Genomic DNA, 16,497 nt, shown 5'->3' with positions numbered 1-16,497 from the left:
CTCAGCCCATCAGAACTGTTATTTACTGTTACTTATCAATTTGCCTGTCTTAATACAAGCATGATGACTTTTACAGGGTGAACATGAAAATATGAATTTCAGCAATTAAGATCAGAACCACTCATCAGTAGTTTCTAGACTTTTTCAATCTGCAGACCCTTAAATATTTGCTACTGTAGATGCTATTCAGTGGCCTGTACACTAAAGCCTACTTGACAAGAGGCTTGCTTTTCTGAGTTTAATTTTTGCTGACCCCTTTGAAGTACCCCAAAGATCTCAAGGGACTTGTGGACCGTAAGCTGACAACCCTGAATTTTGTGATTATAACTACTTGTTATGGGATATATTTTTTTTTTCCATTTGCATATATTTCCTTGACTTTCAGTTACTGTGCTGGAAGCTGTGGTGTGTTTTTTCTCGGTATGGTCCATTGTTGGCCTCTCAGGTTTTCACACGTATTTGATCAGCTCCAATCAAACAACAAATGAGGATGTAAGTTCATAGTGTATTTCTACATATATGTTTCTAAATAGTAATGAGGAGGTTTTTCTCTGTTATTCTGAGAGAAGTCATACCTGCCTGCATAATTTTGTGAATGCCTCAGTAGGAAAGAAGGAAGTAACCTGATCATGCTTGATTTAAAATATCAGAAGAGATCTTTTGGACTATATTTGTTGTGGCTTGTAGATGTGCTGTTACATAGTGTGTCCATTATGATTTACACCCACAGGACCAGTGTCTTGAAATAGGAAAATGTAGAAGAGGAGAGACAAAAAAACAAGTGTATTTTATACAGTAGAAAAATTACTAAATAATTTTCAGTATCTGTTTTTCACTGGGAGTCCTAAATATTCTTTGACTCAAAAATTGCTTACTGTAAAAATTGCAAAGTGTGTTGAATTCTCAACACAAAATTTTCATCCTTTATTTTCTTTTCCTTTGAAATTTCTTTTCCAGTCTGAGATCTAAAACCTCTGACAAGGAGTATATCATTAATTTAAATGTCAACTTTCTCATTTCTACAGTTGTAGTATTTTGCACATAGTTTTCCATTGTTTTGGTGTGGAATTATGTTTAACTGTGTGTGGAGGCTTCATGTGTGTCCCCCTAACTAAAAGGAAAAATACAAAATGAATGAAAGGAGAAAATAAAAATAGGTAGCTAAGGGTATAGAAAGCTCATTGGAATTTAGCAAGTAATCTAACAAATTACTGCAAGCTTAAAATTATTTTATTGTAATTTTCTGTTGCACCTTTTTTCGTAGGTGTCTGGAAAATATAATAGTAGCATCTTTGGGACTGTCAAGCACATGTTTTGCTATTGTTTAAGGTCACAGTTAAAATTATAAATTTTACAATAAATACCAATCAACCAGAAAAAACTTAACAAGCAGGCTCACAATGAATTGTGCCTCAGCATCAAGTATCCGAGCATGTAGCCTGACTTTGAAGAAATCTACCTTGTCAGTAAAACAGTTGAGATGCTCTGATATTGCTCAGTTATTAGGTTTAGGCCAACATTGTCTTTCTAGATGGACCCAGCATGCTTTCACTATCTCCCCTTCCCTCAAATGGCTCTTGTGGATTGTTGAAAGTCAGATAACAGGGAACTGCAGCAGTGTAACATGTCTGAATTTCAAGTAAACTATTCAGTAATTTCATTTAAAGCATACATTTCCAGTTGGATACAGTAAGACAATTTTACTCAGGCTCTCAAGTATCTCACAAACAGAAAAGCAAGACTAGCTAAAAGAAAATGCAATATGTTCTAAAAGGTAGAAATGAGTGGAGTTGCTTCACAATATTTTAGAGCCATTTGTGAACTTTAGGGCAGATAATGTTGTGTGGTATTGCACAGCTTGAGAACTTACCCAAGAGTATGGAAAAGAAGTGCTCTATTGCTGGCTTTAATAGTATGTTGCAATTGAACCTCTCCTGTAGAACATGCTGTAATACTTGTAAAATTAAGCTTAGACCATTATGTTTAGATGCTAAAATTCCTACTGTGACTATATTGATCCTTTGAGATTTTGGGTTGTCTAAATCTATGGAGGTAAAGCATGTGGTTCCTTGTAAGATTTTAGGGTCCAGCATTTCATAACAGCCCAAAGCTCTAAGCTGTTTGGAAAGTGTGATCATGGGTTTTCTCTGGTCTGCCTCTGATATAAGTAGCATGTTGCTGCTTTGGTAACCCTTAATTTGCCTCAGCCATTTTCTGTATTGTATTATGCGTGATACATCTTTTTCATATCTCTTCAGATTAAAGGATCATGGTCAAATAAAAGAGGTAAAGAAAACTATAATCCATACAGTTATGGCAACATCTTTACTAATTGCTGTGCTGCACTCTGTGGGCCCCTCTCTCCAAGGTAAGAGTATCAAAAATATTGTTAGTAGAAATGAAGCCATGTGATTATTTATGAAAAAAATATTCTTATTGCTTGAGTTTACTCAACAAAAATAAAACTTTGTTTTACTGTCCATTAGAAGCTTTAATTAAGTTTTTCTTCAGTAGTAAAGTGATAAGTTGGCAAATTGTGGTTAAACTAAGTTAGTCATCAGATCCAGTAAAATGTATTTAAGGTTGACATCTGAAATGAAAATAAACTTGCTTATCTGTTGTTTGAACTTTTGCCACTGCAGTTAAAAACTTCTAGCAGTAAAGGATTTCTACTAGTTAGCTGTTGCATGATGGGTGATTTGAAAGTTTATTAAGCTCTTACATATCTAACAAATGTGACATGAGTTTAGGAGAGTTTAGGAACCTTAATTCTACAACTAGCCTGATAATTGTTCATTTTTGTCTTTTCACTCTGAACCGCTTTATTTAAATGGACGGTAATTCTTCTTTATTTATGCTACTGTTAACATATATACATTGAGCTGAATTTGGTGGTCTTACACTGAAGCAATTCCAGAGAAAGATTAATGGATTAATTTTTGCTGCATACATTTTCACTTTTGAAATTCAAATTATTTGTATATTCAACGTTGCTGATGGTTTTTCAGCTTGAACAAAATATAATACAGAGCTGAGACTAGAGAAATAAAACTGGCAGCTGGAAGGACTTAATTCTCTTCTTATTCCAATGCTAAGTGGTTAGATAGTTGGTGTACTACATGTACAATAGAGGCCCAGTTCCTCTGTAGACAGTGGCTGACATCTTGTAGATTATTTTTGTGGCATACTCATCAATAGAAGCTGTTTTGCTTTGTCTGGAATTATGTAGTTACAAATCTGAACTATTGAGAAGAAGAAAGTAAGTGACTTTATAGTCCAGTGGCTAAGGTGTTTCATTGGAAGTGGGATTTCTGTCTTTGCTATTATGAATATCAGAGGTGGTTCTTCTATGAGCAGTCAAAGGTCAACAGGAGAGACTGACATCTTTTCCTAAGGAGGAGACTTAACTGGGTTAAGATTTCCACATACTGGGTTAAGACTGTAATCCCTGTGGTGAGCAAGAGTAACCCTGTCTCTGCTTCCTGCCTATATGGATGGTGCCTGAAGCCAACCCTTTAATTTTGCCATTTTGCTTTTCATAAAAGTATGTGACAGAAAATCTCATTGCCATGCTTCAAATTCTTTTGTTTGACTCCAAATGGAAATCTTTATTAACAGTATTTGAAATAGCAGTTTAGGCTGATACAAGTAGCAGCACACAGGCTTTTTAACATGTTTGTTTTAACAGAGTTTGTACATTTTTTCCTAAATTCCATGTAGCAACATAATTTATTTAGAAGCTGAAGTATATGTAGAGTTTCTGCAGGGAGATATTTTGTGACGAATGGTAAAAATTTACTAACTGTAAAATGTAAATTATAACATTGCTTTTTTTTACTTTTAATCTCAGCTGTGTCCCAAGTCACTAAATATTAGGTTTTTTCCCTTAAATTCTGGTAAAGTGGCTTAGCAGCAATTAGAGCTTAAAATTCAAAATGTTCAATTGCTTTTGAGAATGGAATGCAGATTAAGAGAGGATCTGTAAATAATCCAAACTTTTCTCACTTCTGTAAAAGAACATGTTTCTCATTTTTAAACCTATGCTAGCAAATTCAGAATGCATTTTACATGTCCTCAACAGTAACTTTCAGATCTTCAATTAATCCATAGCTGTCAGCATAGGTCTAACTAGTGTTCTGGTGTAATAAATCATACAACTTTAAGAATCTGATTTTTAAGGAGTGCTTTCCACATGGCAGATTGTAATCTCAGTGGTTTTCTAAGTGTTTTGAATGTACATAAAAACCTGTTCTGCAGACGTTCACAAGTAAAGCTTAAACTGGTCTCCAAATCATGGAAACCTCATTGACTTTGGAGAAGGGAAATGCCTTAGATTTTTCTATGCATCCTGTTCTTATCTTTTAAAATTGAAGCCGTCTTGACCCTTAGTGAATTTAGAGGTCCTATAAATCAGCAAATAAAATCAGTTCGGTGCTGACTTCAGCTCTCAGGTGTCTTAAGGCATTCCTGTCATTATATCTTAGTAACTGGAACTATAAACTCTACAGTTAAAATTTGATATCCTGTGGTAAAATTTGTAGTTTTCCAGATGGGAAGTAACATTGTTCAGGACACAGGAAAAAAACATTTTGGCCTGTGATTCAAAATGTATGGAACTATAATTGAAACTTATATCTAATTAAAAAACAAACAAACAAACAAAACCCAAAAAACCCACCACCACCACCAAAAACTTTGAATGCGTTGAAGCATAAACAGTTGAAAAGTTTGGGGGTTTTTTTTGTATGGAAGTGATATAAGCTAATACACAGGTAGAATATAGTACTTGGGTCTGTACCTTCAGCTTTTTGTGAGTATTAACTAGCAGAACCTAAGTGAGGTTTATAGTTCTCAGATTGAGAGTAAAATTGTATGTGGAATTTTAGCAAAATCTTCAGCTAGGTCAGATTATTCCATTCTATTTTTTTTATAATCTTATGTAGATTTTTACTTATTTTTATTAATTTCTCCACAAAACATTTTCTTATATGGAAATTTTATGAGTGCATCACTTTAAGAATAGTGGAGCACTATAAGCAGTGTTAAGTAGCTGTCATGAAACACCTGGCAAGTAAGTTGTCTGAAACAAAGCTCCTCTTTCTTTCTAAATTTTGTGATAAAGTAGCTTTAACTTAGAGGTGTGGAAACTGATAACAAAAGAACCTTCAAAATAGATAGTGATTCAGAGTGCACTACAGAGTTTTGTAATTTGTTCTCACACCTGTGGTTTAAAACTCTTGGGTTTTGTGGTACCTGCTGGTAAGCTTCTAAATCTTTTGCCTATGACAAAAATCTAGAAAAGTAGCAGTACATATGACTGTGTGGCGGGTAGTATTACAAGGAAACAATTACCTTGCTGATGAGTAAAAATGAAGTCTTGTACTTCAGTTGAATAAAAGCGGACATTTGAAGGTATTGGCAAGGTATTAAGGTCTGTTGTATGACAGAAAATTTTCCTCTTTCATTTTATCCAGAGGAGGTAGTTATTGATCAGAAATATCTCTAACACTTTTTCTTTATTTTGATTATTCCTTAGCTTAATTGATAGAAGAGGATTTATTCAACCAGATACACCGCAATTAGCAGGACCATCAAATGGCATTACTATGTACGGGGCCACACAATCTCAGAGCAACATGGTAGGAATCATCCCATAGTGTTGTTCATCAAGATTCCTGTGAATGTTTTCCTTCTCCACTTTCATGTGAACTAATCAAGTAATAACTAACTGGATACAGCTGACACTCTGGGTGGAATGACTTGTTTATTAACAGTAAAGGAAAAAAAAACCCCAAGGCTCTTTTAAATGTTTGTTTCACACAGTGTAATAGTTGTTGCTCATGGATTCTAAAAAAAGAGAGGCTTTTCTACACTGTTGATTTATTGAATATACTGGCATTTTGGCTTGTACTGTTGACACCTGCTGTGTTTTGAACTGGAATATTCAAGTATCATGGACTTGCTCTGGTTCATCATTTTCCAGCTAATTGTTATTTGTATGGCACTTTCTTCATACTCTATTTCCTTCTTTGCTTGTACACTTCAGTTTTGCATAGACTAATGTGTTTTAAAAAGCAAAGATGAACAAGGAGGAGTTTCTAGGGGAGAAGTATGTTGAAGAAAGAGCAGGAGGACACTGAACTTCCAATGAACAAAAAATGGCAACTGGATTGTCACAACAAAAGCTTTTAAACATCTTTGAAACTGTGCCAATAGTTTTTACTGTGTTTTTTTGCTGGTAGCATTGGCTATCATAATGGAAGATAAGATTTCCAGTGCCAAGAAGAAGAGAGTAACTGGAAAGAGATCTTTTTCCAAAGGCAAGCATCTTACATATGTGCCTATTTCTGAATTGTTATCCACATATCTTCATATTATGTGGGTTCTAAGACTTTGTCAAAGAAGCCATGAGTTATGGACGCTCTCCCTCTGCCAAAAAAGAGGCGGCCACAAGGCCTTCTGACGTAATTCAGCCTTGCTTTTGAACAAAAGAAGAAAAGACTCACTCTTCCCAGACAGATTAGTTTTAGTGTCACTGATAAACTGGCATAAAAATTTTGCTGTAGTTCCTAAGCTGGTTTTACCTACTATTTTGAGGATTAAATAGAAGATTGGTTAGATTCCTTAATGAGAAAATGTATTAGAGACACAGTATTAACTCTGAATCTTTCATGAGGTGCAGTTGTGCAGAACAAGGTAATGCTCCATGCAAATTTTACTCAAAGAAAATGTAACTCTGAAGAGAAAAGGTTTTTTAAAGAGAGAGAGAAAGAATGAGAAAGCAAACCTTAGAAATAGCCTAAAGTCTTTCAGGGATTACCCAAACTTTCTGACTCTGTCAAGGCTTCTAATTTGTGAGGATCATTAACCCACAGTAAGTCCCTGGCATTAAATTATCTTAACTTTACAAGAGTTATACTTGCATTATAAGAAGACACTATCATTATTACTAGATATTAATGAGAAAATCTTGTGCCAGTTTGATAGAAAATTGACTAAATTTGTCTCTAGAAATGGAGAGATCTGTTATGGTATTACTTTAAGTCAAGCAGCTAACTGTTATGATTTTAGAGTTTAATACCTGTAATTATGCAAATTCTTTAAGGATTTGAACTTCTTATATCCTAGAACATCATGCTACTCTAGCTGGGAAAGGCTTGGGTTCTTTAACAGTTATCAGAGTCACTTGGAAATGTGTAGCTTTCATTCCTGAAAATGATGTCTCAGAAAAAGCTTGGAAAAAGTAATACGTCATATTTGCTATGGAAGAATATCTTTAAGACTGTGATGCTACTTTTCTCAGGGTATTATTGCTGGTCTATGTTCAAGACCAATTGGCTTCCAGTGGCAGCTGGCTATCAGCATTAAAATTTCTCCCTTGAGCTTTGTTGCAAACTGTTAAAGACCTGCTTAGTTTCCCAGTCTCTCTAGCACTATTTTCTCTTCCCTGTTTAAAATCTTGCATTCTTTCCTGAGTTGTTTGAAGCATAAGAAATTATAAATTCATTTCGTGCTGGCAACAATGCAGTGGGACATAACTTTGCCTCTGATTTGTTCTTGTTTCACATCTCCCTTTTTCAGTGTTCTGAGGTCAACATTTTTGCTCTTCTCAGTAGACTCTCTGCCTACTTTAAGGTTCTCATCTCTTCTATCTCATAAAGCAGCAAACAACAAAACTGATTTCCCTATTTCACAGTTAAGATCTCAGTCTCATCCACATAACAGACTTTCTTTTTTCCTACCAAAATTAATTCACCTTACTGCTAGCTTAGTTGTTTTCAGCCATTCTGTTCAGTTACCAGATTTCCTGTTCCAATTTAAATGTAGACAGAAATAATCAAGTCATCATTCTATTTAAACCTTTTTCCCATGAAGTGACCCCTAGTACTTTTCCAGGCTTTACAGTATCCGTTTCTCTCAGCTTTTTTTCCCAGTACACAATATTAGATTTTTCTGAAGAAGTTTGGGAACAGGAGCACTGGGAACACCAGCCATTCACTTGTTCTCTGCTGAAAAGGATGGTGGAAGATTCTTGAGTGAAAGGCAGTGGAGTACATTTTATGGCAGAAGTAAAACAAGGCATGTGGCATCCCATTGTCTGGTTTTTTTTGGTTGGGTTTTTTTTTAGAGGAAGAATTTCTGCAAGATTCTCCTGAATCCCTCTTGCTGTAAGTTCAGACACAAACATCAAGATTTCCTTTGGTGATTGATGGTTTAAATAATAGACTAGCTCAAGCCCAAGACTCCAGTGGAAGCAAGACAGTAAAGGGAAGGTCTTTGTGGAAGAAAAGGTTTCCTTTTTACCTTGTGTCATCACTGACAAAGGTTAGGCAAAAGATGGAATATGATTCAGTCTTCCCTTCTGGAAGGTTACACACCTCTTGGGAAAAAGCCAAAGGCATAAAATGAAAAACGCTTTCTTGGAGCTGAGGCAGGTGGACCACAAAGAACTGGCAAGCTTGAAGGGGATGTATCTGGTACTGCAGCTTGCATTATTGTGGTTTCAGATAAGGACAGACAAAGTGAAATTCCTTGACTTAAGAGTGTGTGTAGGTCATACTCTTAGTCCATAAATGCTTTTTAAAAGGCAGAGGTTTAGCCATTTATATGTCATCAGAGATAATTACACTATTTTAGCAAGTTTAACACTTTTGAGTACAGGAAGTAACTTATTAGAAATCTGAAGTGCAGTACACCTTTATGTTGTGTCTCCTTGGCTTTTATTCCAGAATGCTTTACATCTTCTTGTCTCTACATTGAATCTTTATGTCTAGATGTTATACTACTTAATCCATATAGCGTGCTAAAATGTCTCTCCTGCCCATTGATATTAAAAGGAAGATTTTAATGAGCATCTTCTCTCACACTTGTCTTCTCTTATTCCTTCCCTTCCTTCTTTCCTTTCTTTCTTTTCCCTTCCCTCAAATCTTTTACTCAGTGACTTGTGTCTTTCTAAATACAATCCTTGTGCCTCACCCAACTAGCCTCTCATCATTCTTTAAATCTTTCTGGGTTGCTTAGTATTATATTCTGCTTTCATTTATTTTAATACATCTTTTAGCATAGCATCATTTTTGCATTTAAGCTCAAAATAAATATCAGGCTAAGTTGAAACTTGCCAGACACTTGTTATCAGTGCAATACATTATCTCTTATTCAGGATACCATTTGTGGGGCACTATTTTTGTATTTAACAGCATTTGTGGTAGTTTTGCCTTTGAGACTTTGAATATTTCATATAGGAGCTACCCTACTCGTGCTAGTGACTCGGTTTGTCACAATCTCAGAAAGTCAGTGTTGTTGCTGTAATCAGTGCTTCACAGACCCATACTATGATTTTATTTTTTTCTCGATCTTACAGAAGAGCTTTTTCTCCTGTTCTCTCCTTAGTACCTCCCTTATTTTACTAGGAGCTGAAGTTGTGTTTACTTTTTTGAAGGCTGGAAGCACATGTAATTATTTTTTTCCTGGTACATTCCCAGTGTTTTTAATCTCTTTTCCAATATAATTTGAAATTAATCTGCTAAATTCATTAGCCAGCTTCTTAATATCCTTATCCATGTGACAAGCATGGTCACATGGAGATCATGATCTGTAGAGGTGGTATTTCTGAAGTATTTCCCTATTGCATTTTATTGCTGATTATTTTTACAAGCTCTTCATTAGTTTGATTGCCCAAGTATCTCTCTTCTCATTCTTAAGAATTTTTTTTTATGAAACACAGTATCTCACCCATTATGAAATCATAATTTTGTCTGTATTTCATTCTTTCTCTTTAAGGTTTATTTTCTTTGTATTCTGAAAAAAGTTCTTATTTCACCATAAACCCATCAGCTACCATTACCTAGATCTGCACTTCTGTAGTACTTAGCTTTCTCTTAAAAGCCTGAGTTAGTTCTTGGGTTTTGACGTAGGGTATTTTATTCTGTAGTAATCCATTATGAAGAAACACAGAATGTATCTCACTCCATGCACTTTTTTTTTAGAGGAATTAGTTTTGTTTATTTTTACTATGATGTCTCTAAGAATTCTCTAATGCCTTATAAAGTGATAGATTTTACTTCTGTCTGCCTTTGTGTCAGGACAGGTTTATTTCTTTGTTTTTAAAAAATTCGCTTGTACTCTTCCATATCTAGGCATCTCTTCTTCAGTGCTTAGGTAGTTCCTTGTGTGCCAAATTCCCTTATTTCCAGTTCTCCCTTTCCTTTCCTTTCCTGGATGCAAATTCTTTAGTTAGAATGTTTGTTTTCTTCTGATACGTACCACTTAAAATTGTAGGAACCATAATAGTGCATGCGCAACATTCATTAACAGCGAGACATGCGGGAAAGTCCTCTCCCAAATGTTCACATGTGTATTTCTAGCACTGATCTGGAAACAGGAATCCAGCTTATCCAGGGAATATTAACTCTGAGCATCCTAGCATACTTTATCCTTTGCTTTTCATATTCTCATTATTAGGAGTAAGTATTTCTATCATGACAGTAAAACGATCAGCAAGAACAGGAGCCCCACTTCGCTGGGAGTTTTACAAGTGTGTTTCCTTGTCTATTCACTGTCATACTTCACAAGTATAATTTATCATTGCCTGAAAAGTAACTTAGGGCTCTTACTGAGTCAACATGACCACAGTCAAGGTTGATAGAAGTTTTTCATTAAAGCATTTTACTTCATTGTTAAAATGGGTTAAGGGCACATGCAGTAAATCAACTTCAGCATTTTGCTTTGGGTTGAGATAAGTTTTAGACGAAATTCTTTTGATTGCGCATATTTACCCTATTTTTGTTCACATCGCAGAGCACTATCAGAGCACATGAACTAGATATCTTTCAGAAGGTGTGCTCCCGGAATGCACCCAGTATGCACTAACCATTCACGGACATTCAGTCCATGAAAACAAACAGTAGCTAGTCTGAAGTAAAATCCCTGGGACAGGTATAGTTTCCCCTTTGGCTTCAGAAGCGTTTCTCTTCATAGATTACTCCTGATGCACTGCACTACTTGCTAGTGGAGCCATTGACTTGGTGGGGTTTGTGGCTCAGTTGTTGCACAGTATCTGCAATACCATGATTTTGCATGTGAAATCCTACAGCTGTTGGGAACAGTTATACAGCTCCATCCCTCCACTCTTTACCCATCTATTGTATCCATCTACTATGGTATTTCAGCATCCTTTCTGTTACTTATAGAACTGTCATTCAGTGCTGTCAGTCTCATCCGAACTTCTTGTTTGTACTTCATTCAGAGATGCTGAGATAATTCGACTTGCTTTTCTCCATCTTCTGAGAACTGTAACAATTCTTCAATGTTACTAGTGTTTAGAAAATTTTTAACAAAGTTAATTCAAAGTAAATAATTTCTGGCTTTGGCATTTGAAATGTGAAAAATATATTGCCGTGTACAACAACTATGTTAACATGTATGTTTTGTGTAGCTTAGAAGAAAATAAGATTTTATTCAGAAAAAAAATGAAAAATATTGTTTCCTTAGTTGTTTGTATTTATTGTTTGTGAAATAAACACAGAATTTTAGGTTTTGTCTAATTTGCTTTAATTTGTGCCTTTTGATGTGCAAATAAATACAGAGATGGCTAAAAAATTCTATGCACATATGTAATTGAACTTCTGTACTTGTAGAACTTATTAAACTTGTCTTACCTTCAGAATCTGCTGTTGCTCTGAAACAGTAGAAATTGTAAGTGGGAAAGAAAATCAGTAGATCTGAAGTAAGAAGGTACTGGTGGAATAATTTCTACAGTAGATTTTTTAGCTATTTAGATTTCAGTGCTTGGCTTCCTTTTTTGTTACAATCATAGGCTTTTTTATTTCATTTCAAATGCTGGCATTGAATAATTCATGTGATTAATAGCTGTTAAGACTTTTGGCCCTACATTTCATTTAGTTAAGAGTGAAATATGGAATCAAGGAAAAACCACCATGCCAGCCCTATAAACAAATCTGATATTCTTGTTTAGTTTTGTGTTGGCTGTTTAGACTCAAGAATGGTCTACCTCTATAGTACGTGTTGTTTTTATCAGGTGTTTTTGAGAGCTTCATTGAACACATCTACCTTTTCTAGTATAGACCCCACTCTAGTTCACTTTTGAAAACTGTTGACAGCCTGTATTTTCCTAAGATATTTCATGTTGATCACTGTTAAATAGAACAAAAAAAAGAAAACCTGAAATGTATCTGAATAAAAGGAGAGGCTTCAGGGAACTCAGAAGTGCATGAAAATGAAGGAGAGATATACAGCACCTGGAAAAGTTTTATAACACTCTGTTTAATAGAGCTTTATGAGGCTACTTTACCTTTTTGATATTGATTCAGTTGAAATGCACTGGAGTTCAGTAAGAAGAAAATGAATTCAGGCTATACAACGAGTTCAAGTAAATTACCTTCAGCTAATTTAAAGCTGTGTACTTGTATTGCCTGGAACACATTAATGATTTCCTTTTGAAGATCAGTCCTGAAGCTTCACAAAAGCAATAAGTCAGCTGCTAACACTATTTGTTTTCAGTGTACCCCAGTGGTTATAGGCATTCCTTTATTATGTAACATGCTCTTTGGCTATCACTTTTCAGATAAGATGGATTTTGTTGGTCTTTCTGAAGTTTGAAAATTCATTTAGCAGATTTTTAAGGTCTGCATAGTAAGGCTGTTTGAAAGGCTGTAGTTTAATTGAAATAAGCAGGTGTGAATAACAGTGTATTAATCAAGAATGAGTTATTCACACTGAATTACTAATTGAAAGCTTGACTTTAAAAGATGCTGACAGTTTTCTTCTTAGTAAGGTACTTACACAAGGTTTTAGCTTTAATCCTGTGAGTAATCCCTTTGAAATGATATGGGACCACTTCAGTTGTTTGGCTGGGGCTTTTCATCATTTTGTGGGGGAAAAAATTGCTTCCAACATATATGAACTCAATTTACGTAACAGGAAGTTGGTGCATTTATCTTTCTGAAAGTGTGTGTGTTGGAAAATATGTAACTGAGTAAGGATCAGACTTCTGCCTGTCAAAAAGTAGTTGGTCTAGGAGTCCTAAACCACTTAGACATGTTTAAAATACTGCCTCTCTACTGTGACCAAGTAGTCTGCTTGCACACTTGCTGCATGTAATGTGTGTGCATCCATCATTAAGCTATTGAGTGGTGGAATTGGAGGACTTGAAAATATCAGAGAAAGCATTCATAGTGATGGTTTTCATCTACACTAAAGGAAGCAAAAGTCTCTGTGAGTTTGCATAGAGTATATCACAGTGGCTTATTAAACTCAAATGGGCATTTTAGGGAATTGTTGTAATGTTAGTAGCAGTGGTTATGATCGGGAATATCTTGAACAGATGTTGGATTTGTAATGTCTTTCAGTAATTTGATAATAGATCAAAGAAGTCAGTCATAAAGCAGAACATATTGCTTTAACAGAATCCTTGAAATAACAACAGTGAATAGGCATGTCTTACCTCTGGACATATTTCTTTTTATTCTGCTTGCTTGCTTTCAAATTTTCTTAGCTGCATTGGATATAGAGTTGTATTCATTGACTGTAGTGTTTCTCTTGCACAGCAGAACAGTAATATGGCAAATGAATCTAACAGGATTTTTAAAATCTCTAGGTGTTATAACTGATCAGGCTATGAATTAAATATATATTGTCCTTGGAAGCTCTCAAAAATCATGCCAGTTTGTGTTAAAGAAACTTAATTTGGCAGTAGGGATACTACCCACTTAGCTAGCTGGACAATAAACACCTGCCTGTCTTGTCATCTCAAGGAATGAATGATAATTTTGTATAAACAGTTCTTAGGAATGATGTAGAGCAAAAGCATTCCCGGTAATACTCACTGAACTTAATTGGATTTATATAATTCTGAATTTGGCTTGTTATTGTGAAAGTGCTTGCCAGAAAACTTGTGTTTTGTACCTTGATTCTTCACATTGTCAAATTAATCAAGAAACAGCCTAAAAATCATGAAAGTTGATATCAAATTAATGCATCTGCAGTGCTGTCTAATTTCTACACATCCTCTAGAGTATTGCGAATAATGTTGCGAATATTCTCTAGAGTGTATATATAATGTATTAAATGGGGGGTGGGGGTGGATTTTTGCTCATAGAGGCTGTATTGTCAGCTATATCTTTATAAAATCACCTGCATCAAAGGAATTCTTGTTCTGGAAATCTTCTGTAGCACCTTAATTCCTACATGTGAAGACCAATTTAAAAAAGACACTTGCCTAGCGTTTTTGAATTTGGAAAGATGCTTAGATTATGCTTTTGGGCCTGGGTCCGAACTGCTAGCTACTCTAGGGTAGAATGAGTAGCGTGGAAGTGATTCAGGTCACCCGGAACTGGAGAGGTTTTGAGGTGCCTGATGCAGTTAGTTACACATGGACTGTGCAGCTAGGCTTTCCAAATGGCTTCTAACAAGAGTAAGCAAAGCATTTGAATTACAGTACTCACAAAATATTATATTAAAGGTTACCAAAACCCTCAAGTGAACACTAAATGTTTATCATAATTTACTTCAGTAGTAATATGAAGCACTGGCTCAGTTATGCATGCTTTTTTTTTTTTTTCCCTGGGCAGCATGCAATGGGATTTTTGGGTGGCTAACCATGGAATGATACTAATGGCTTTCTTTTTTTTCTCTTCACATCCCATTCTTTTCCATACCTTTTTGTCCATTTTCTCCCTTTTTTTCTCTGTTTTGTTTGCCTTATATGATTTTGACACCCTTCCATTCTACAGTGTGACCAAGATCAGTGCATTCAGAGCACTAAATTCGTTTTGCAGGCCGCTGCCACCCCCCTGCTACAGAGTGAGCCAAGCATAACTAGTGAAGAGCTACCTTTACCAGGAAAGACTACTATCAGTGGGCCTTGTGCAACTCTAACTCTAGGGCAACCAACACCACCATCTTCTATGCCAAATCTCACATCAGATACAGGTTTGACAGACATGATACCATTAAAAGAGGAACACGAAGGTCATCAGTTTCTCACTCCTGAAGAAGCTCCATCACCCCCTGGGATGCTGCCAAGTGGAAGTCCTATTACACACAGCCATACAATGCACATCCTGAGTCTAGCCAGCCAGGATTCACTGCATGAAGACTCAGTACGTGGTCTCGTGAAGCTTAGCTCAGTTTGAACAGCTTTTTTGAACATTGCACCGTTTCTTGGTGTCTATACAAATCTCTGCTTAACAGGAATGACACTGCAGTACCACTTAAAGACTTCGTAACATGCCTATAATGGAAACTTTAACGCGTAATGGAGTCTACTAAAAAGACAAGTTATTTTTTCAATGGAGCTATGGCATTTTTCTGACCAGATTGTTAATGGTTATGCTTTGATGGTAACTGCATTTTATTTTTAAACAAAACCAGAAACGGTCAATAATCTTGTTTCCTGAAGCTTGGGGTACAGCAAGTTGGAAGTCAGCCTGTTACAAACACCATGTACAGTACAAAAGAGAGAGATGCTTGGATGTAAGTGTCATGCTCTGTGTTCTATGCTCTTGTAATACACACTTGTTAAGGCTTACCACACTTGTGGCCAGAATGATCTGCACTTACATGTTATGCTACTAATATTTGAGATAGAAAATTACCATTCCATTTGTTAATACAAAAAAAAAAAAGACTGCAGGTATGGATTTGCATGCCACGCTACAGTATGTGTTACAGTGGTGTTGGTATTAAGAGAAAGTGCTGCTTTTTTATTTGTGACTTTCAAAGTGCTGTTTCATTTAAAGACAGTGCAACAAACAAATTAATGGACTATATTATTTTTTCAATTTATTAAAGTTTATTTTAAATTAATCAGTGGTGCCTAGAAGATGGAGAATTACTGATTTGATCATGTTGCATATCATTTAACCTTCTGTTTAAGTGTTTAGAGTGAAGTATTGTGTTGTGCCATACCACGAGATTCTTCCACTCCCTAATGTGATACAATTACCTGTGGACCTCCAATAAAATGACATCCTCTATTTCTTGGACATGTGTACAGTTATCCTTGCACAGTTTTCCTGGGGTAAGAGGGGGAAATCATGACTTGTTGACATAGTTTGTAAAGATTTGACTGGAATATGTTTACACAATGAAACTAGAGCTATGGAGGAAGAGCTGGTTACAATTGCTTCAGCATCTTTTATGGTTTTGTTTGAGATGTGTATTTGTTCCCATAAGAAGTCTTTATTTGGAAACAGCAGAGTAAGCCTCTGCTTGGACTGTAATTCTGTGTTCGTTATCATATGGCTAAAGGGTGAGGGGCTTAAGATTCAAGACAAAGACAGGCAGCTTAGTGAAGTAATCTTAAATGGGTAACAATTGACTGTAGCCACCCCCGGCCATCATCTTTCATTTGTATTTGTCCTTTATTATTTTAGATGGAAGTCTTGATTTCATAGAATATCCTTCTGTGCTTTTTTTTTTATTATTTAAGTAAAGAACAACTAAAAGGTTAAAGAGATTTTTATAATTTTTCATGAC

General features: G+C 35.6%; 1 protein-coding gene across 3 annotated transcripts in view; it reads left to right on the top strand.

The window, feature by feature from the left end:
* ZDHHC14 (zinc finger, DHHC-type containing 14) overlaps positions 1–16,018 on the top strand; it is a 113,488-nt gene extending 97,470 nt beyond the window's left edge. For 2 of the 3 annotated variants that reach the window (XM_010581850.1, XM_010581849.1), the window contains exons 6-9: positions 390–492; positions 2,259–2,368; positions 5,537–5,639; positions 14,751–16,018. In XM_010581850.1, the coding sequence (XP_010580152.1) occupies positions 390–492; positions 2,259–2,368; positions 5,537–5,639; positions 14,751–15,152 (718 nt within the window). In that variant the 3' untranslated portion in view covers positions 15,153–16,018. The remainder of the gene's footprint in view (positions 1–389; positions 493–2,258; positions 2,369–5,536; positions 5,640–14,750) is intronic. The other variant, XM_010581851.1, reaches the window with a different exon arrangement.
* Positions 16,019–16,497: the final 479 nt, after the last annotated feature.

Source organism: Haliaeetus leucocephalus, unplaced genomic scaffold (assembly GCF_000737465.1).
Source record: "Haliaeetus leucocephalus isolate CR32 unplaced genomic scaffold, Haliaeetus_leucocephalus-4.0 Scaffold819, whole genome shotgun sequence".
Classification (NCBI taxonomy): Eukaryota; Metazoa; Chordata; class Aves; order Accipitriformes; family Accipitridae; genus Haliaeetus; species Haliaeetus leucocephalus.
Note: the sequence above shows the minus strand (reverse complement) of the source record. Positions and strands in the feature narration are given on the sequence as shown.